The 5,000-nt window shown below is 36.0% G+C and overlaps 1 protein-coding gene across 1 annotated transcript in view; it reads left to right on the plus strand.

The window, feature by feature from the left end:
* The first annotated feature begins 4,484 nt into the window (after positions 1-4,484).
* Positions 4,485-5,000, plus strand: part of LOC137636769 (uncharacterized) — a 3,084-nt gene continuing 2,568 nt past the window's right edge. Inside the window, exon 1 of the mRNA XM_068369143.1 lies at positions 4,485-5,000. This exon is cut by the window's right edge and continues 2,193 nt beyond it. Within this exon, the coding sequence (XP_068225244.1) occupies positions 4,601-5,000 (400 nt within the window). The 5' untranslated portion in view covers positions 4,485-4,600.

The raw sequence follows: 5,000 nt of genomic DNA on the forward strand, positions 1-5,000 counted from the left end.
CCAAAGAAACTTTCCATCAAGATGTTATCAAGTTGGTGACCGTTGGATGGATTATTGCACCGGAATGGATTACGCACCTGAATGGATTACTCGACTGAGCAAACCAGCGCAAGGCATTCTTTGAGGTAGGTCTCGTTCCGTTTGGCACACAGAACAAGACTTTAAAGTTGCCCTATTATTTTAGTGCGCCTTCATCAAACTTCTAAAAATAATCTCGATTCCTTAATTATCTCTTTAAGTCAGTCAATTTTTTTTTGCACTTGCGAGATCCTTTAATTAACTGTGATATTAAATTTTAGAAAACTTTTGTAACTTTGTCTTGTCACAGATATTGAATTTTGTCTCGTTGATTGACAGCTTTCTTTTGTTTTTTTAGGATTCGAGGTATTCGAAGTGTAGGGGGATTTGGTAACCAGTGCCTAGGGTACCAAACATCTGGGCGGCTTCGTTGTCTTCCTGGGAATGTAATAGTTCAAGATAGCTTTTTACCTTGCTGAAAGTGTTGCTTCAGATTCACCTAATAAATGCTTGAATTTTTTGCATTCGTATTTTTTTACATCTCTCTATTATTTTCGAATATGGCGACCGTGACAGGATTGATGAATTTGTTCAGTTTTCCGCCCAGATGTTTTTGCGTAAGTTAGGGATGAAAGTGAATATTTCGATATTTTTTAGCTTATTACATTTTTTGAGCGATTTTTGGCTCGGGTCGTTTTCAGTGTCGTGATATTTTTGGTATTAGACCTTTTTTTCCAATTAATTTTGTTCGATTTTTCCTTTTCACAAAGTCTAGTCAACTTAAAGTGCTTGTTAATTCTCGTAAGTATATACGAAAGTGTATTACCGAGAATCATCATAACATTTTTACGTTTCCTTCTATGTCTTTAGCAGAAAAGGGTAAATTAAAGTTGCAGTTTGAGAATTGGATGCACAGGTTGGAGGATTTAGATAAACAGATTTTATCACTGAAATATGAACAGTGGAGTACAGAGGAGGAGGAAGCAAAGTCTGAGCAAGAGTTACAGATGTGTCATAATTATGAAGACAAGCTTTTAGAATGTTTATTGGCTGTTGATTCTTCGAATGGTAAGTCATCTGTGCCATCTACTAGTGATCAAAGTGCGGCTCGTAGTTTGCTCAAGAGTCCAGTTGCTCCCCTTCCTACGTATGGTAGCTCTGAGGATGAAGACTTGGATAGGTTTCTTTGTGAATTTGAAGACACTATTAGTAAATTTAACTATCCAGAGTATGACAAACTGCTTTTGTTGAAACAACAGATTACTGGTAGGGCACTCATTTTATTAAACTCTTTAGAGGCTGATAAGCGAGGTTATTCTTTTGCCAAGGACTTGTTAATTAAAGCTTTTGCATCGAGTGATACTCGGAAATTCAATATTCTGAAACAATTGTCGGAACTTAGGCTTAATGATAGTGCTGACCCGTATGATTTCATTTCCAGAGTTCGTTTAATTGTTGAAAGGGTACGAAAGCTACAGATTGATATTGACTCAGTGCTTCAATATTTCATTTGGGAAGGAATGAATATATCCTTTAGGAATCACTTTATCCAAATTACTAATAATCATAAACCAAAACTGAGTGATATTCTAGAAAATTATTTTGAAGCTACTGAGCGGTATTTGGCAAGCCAAAGGCAGGGAAAACCCAATCGCAAGAATGTGGCCCCAAAGGAAACTAATCAAATTTCTGCTGACAATGCCGCTTCTGCTATGGCCATTAATATAAAACCTGAAACAGGTAAGTCAAAAACCTTCAAGCCTTGCAGTATTTGTACTAAACTTGATGGCACTGAAGCAAATCATCCAATTTTTAAGTGTACAAAATATTGTTCACCCAGTTCTAAGCTTGATAAACTTGAAAACCTACGAGGCTGCATTAAGTGTTCAAATTTGAATCATGAGAGTAACGCTTGTAGGTATAGATTTCATAGTCGCTGTAAACACTGTGGAGATTGGCATTTTAATTTTTTGTGTCTGAAATTGGATGATAATGTTAAACAGGATGTTAAGTCTTTTCAGTCTAGCTCAAAAAGTGAAAAGAGTATGCCTAAAAAGGATGAAAAATCTCGTAAGCAAACCAATAGTAGTGTTGTTAATGTAACTGAAGCTTTTCAGGTAGACTCTGATGTAGAGTCCATTTTACCTACATTTACATGTAATATTGAGGGTAAACTGTTGATTAGAGGCCTTAAAGATAGTGGCTGTCAATCTAATTTTATTTCCAGTACAGTGGCTGAAAACCTGAACCTTAAGGTGATCAGGGATAATGTATCATTAACTTTGAATGGTATAAATTCTTCTCGGAAATATTTAACCAGGTTGGTAGAAGCCAATGTTGAAATTAATGGGGTTGTTAAAGTAGTTAAGGCTTTTTGCATTCCAAGTATAAGTATTTCATTGAAGCTTCCTCAATTGGGTAAAGTTGTACAAGGATTCAAAGACAGAGGTTACATGTTAGCTGATAAGAACCTTTCATGTCATGATAACTTTATTGATAATGTCGACTTCATTCTAGGGTCAAAGTCATGCCACTGCTTACCTCAGAATGAGATTTTATTTGGGTTAAATAGAACTTCAGTTTATGCTGAAACCCAGGCAGGGATATTATTGCAGGGTAATACAGACCAACTCCTTCAAGATCTTCCTTATTTACCATATAAAGTTAGTAGTGGTAATATGGCTACAGTTCCAGAGTTCAATATTGATATGAATATTAACAGTTGTCTTTTATCTGACCTTACCATTGAAGAAAGTTTACTCCCTACAGAATTTTCCATATTGGACGAGAAGGGAAACCTTATAGAATCTCAGCTTGAAAAAGCATTAAACCATGTTTTGGAGGAGAATTGTTCCAGGTACACGAACATGAGTAACGGAGGCCCAGAAGCTGAAGATTCAGAGCTTAATAACAAGCTAGTAAAGTATGCCCTTGATAATATGGTAAGAGATGGTGATGGTAGGATTGTAGTCCCTCTTTTGTGGAATTTTAAGGTGGCTCATCTATTGGGTACAAATTATGAGTTGGCTTTAATGGTGTTAAAATCTAATTTGAAGAAACTTCAAAAAGACGAAAATAAATTATCCCTTATGGACAAAGTATTTAAAGACCAGTTAAAGAGTGGAATAATTCAGAGAATTGACAATCTTCCCCAGTTCCTAGAAGAACACCCAAGTCACAGTTTCCTTCCCCACATGGGTGTATTTAAATTGAACAGGGAAACTACTAAATGTAGAGTTGTGTACCTCTCTAATCTTTGCCAAAAGAGTAAGGGTGGGGGACTAACAATTAGTCACAACCAAGCCATTTTTCCAGGCCCTACTTTAAATCAAAAGATTGTAGCAGCATTATTGCATCTGAGGTTTGGATTTAATTTGCTGTGTTTCGATATTTGTCAGGCCTTTAATAATTTATCTTTAAACGACGTGGACAGTAACAGGTTACTTTGTTTATGGTTCCGTGATGTAGAAAAGAAAGACTATACTATTGTAGCTTTTAAGAATGTTAGGCTAAGTTTTGGATTAAGATGTAGTCCAGCACTGCTAATGTTAGCTTTGTATAAGATTTTGATCCTCGATATTGATGATGAAAGTAAGTCTCTGGTCGAACTCAAAAAACTGATATATCAGTTGAGTTATATGGACAACTGTGCCATTGCTTTTGATTCTTCTGCTGAACTTGAATGGGCCTATAAACAGGTTAAAGGTATTTTTGAACCCTACCATTTTAGGTTACAACAGTTCATAACAAATGATTCTAATTTGCAAGAAATCATAGATTCAGAGAATGAGGTTAAGACTGATAGGAACGTAAAGTTGCTTGGTTTAGTGTGGGATCGGGAAAAGGACTGTTTATCCACCAAGCCCATAAATCTTGACATTAAGGCCAATACCAAGAGGGAAGTTTTACGTACTATTGCGTCGCAGTATGATCTTTATAATTTTAATGGCCCTTTACTTAATAGAAGCAGGCTCTTCCTACACAGATTACAATGTGATCAACACTTGAGTTGGGATCAAGCACTGGATAAAGAACGTTCGAGAGAATGGCAAAATATTGCTAAGCAAGCAAATGCTGCTCCTGTCATCAAAGTTCCTAGGTTTGCGGGAAGCAGAGATGACACTTACAAGCTGATAGCTTATTCTGACAGTAGCAAATGTATATTTGGAGTAGTGATATACATACAGTGTATTTCCACAGGTAAGCTAAGTTTTGCTTTTGCAAAAATCGTATGGTAGGAAAAAACCTTCAATCTAAAAGTATGCCTTCCCTTGAACTACAAAGTATTGCCTTAGCAGTGGAATGTCTCTTAGATTTATACAAAGAATTATCGGGTCCCTCTTGCATTAAACCTATTAAGATTCAGGAATTAAGGGTTTATTCAGATAGCCTTGTAGCTTTATCTTGGATATATTCGCACACTCACAATCTTGATAAACTACAGAAATGTTCTGTGTATGTGAAAAACAGGTTACACGAGATTAGTGAACTGTGCTTAAAACACCCAGTTATATTTTCGTTTGTATCTGGAGAAGAAAATCCCGGGGATTGTATTACACGTTGTCTCTCTTATAAATCACTAATGAAAACTAACTACCTTACAGGTCCAGACCTTGTAAATGCTCCAAGAATGGAACATAGTAAGGATACTTTGGAGTTTGTGGTACCAGATCCCAAAATGGATATTCAGATACCAGTAAACAGTTTGGGTGCCTACATTAGTAGTAAGGATATAGAAATTGAACATTTTCAGATGACTTCAAGAGTTTCTAGCTTTCATAGATTAATTTTGATTTATCGCAATGTTTTATTGTTTGTCAATAAGCTGAAAATTAAGGTGATGGCTAGGGATCCTGACAAATTTAACCATTTAAAGGCTTTTCGCAGTGATCATAATTTTTTTGCAGAGGCTAGTAGATTGTTGCTGTCCAGGGACCAGGGATGTTATTTTGCTGAAGAACTTGAATATTTTAACTCTAGTG

Source organism: Palaemon carinicauda, unplaced genomic scaffold (genome assembly GCF_036898095.1).
Source record: "Palaemon carinicauda isolate YSFRI2023 unplaced genomic scaffold, ASM3689809v2 scaffold3828, whole genome shotgun sequence".
Taxonomy (NCBI): domain Eukaryota; kingdom Metazoa; phylum Arthropoda; class Malacostraca; order Decapoda; family Palaemonidae; genus Palaemon; species Palaemon carinicauda.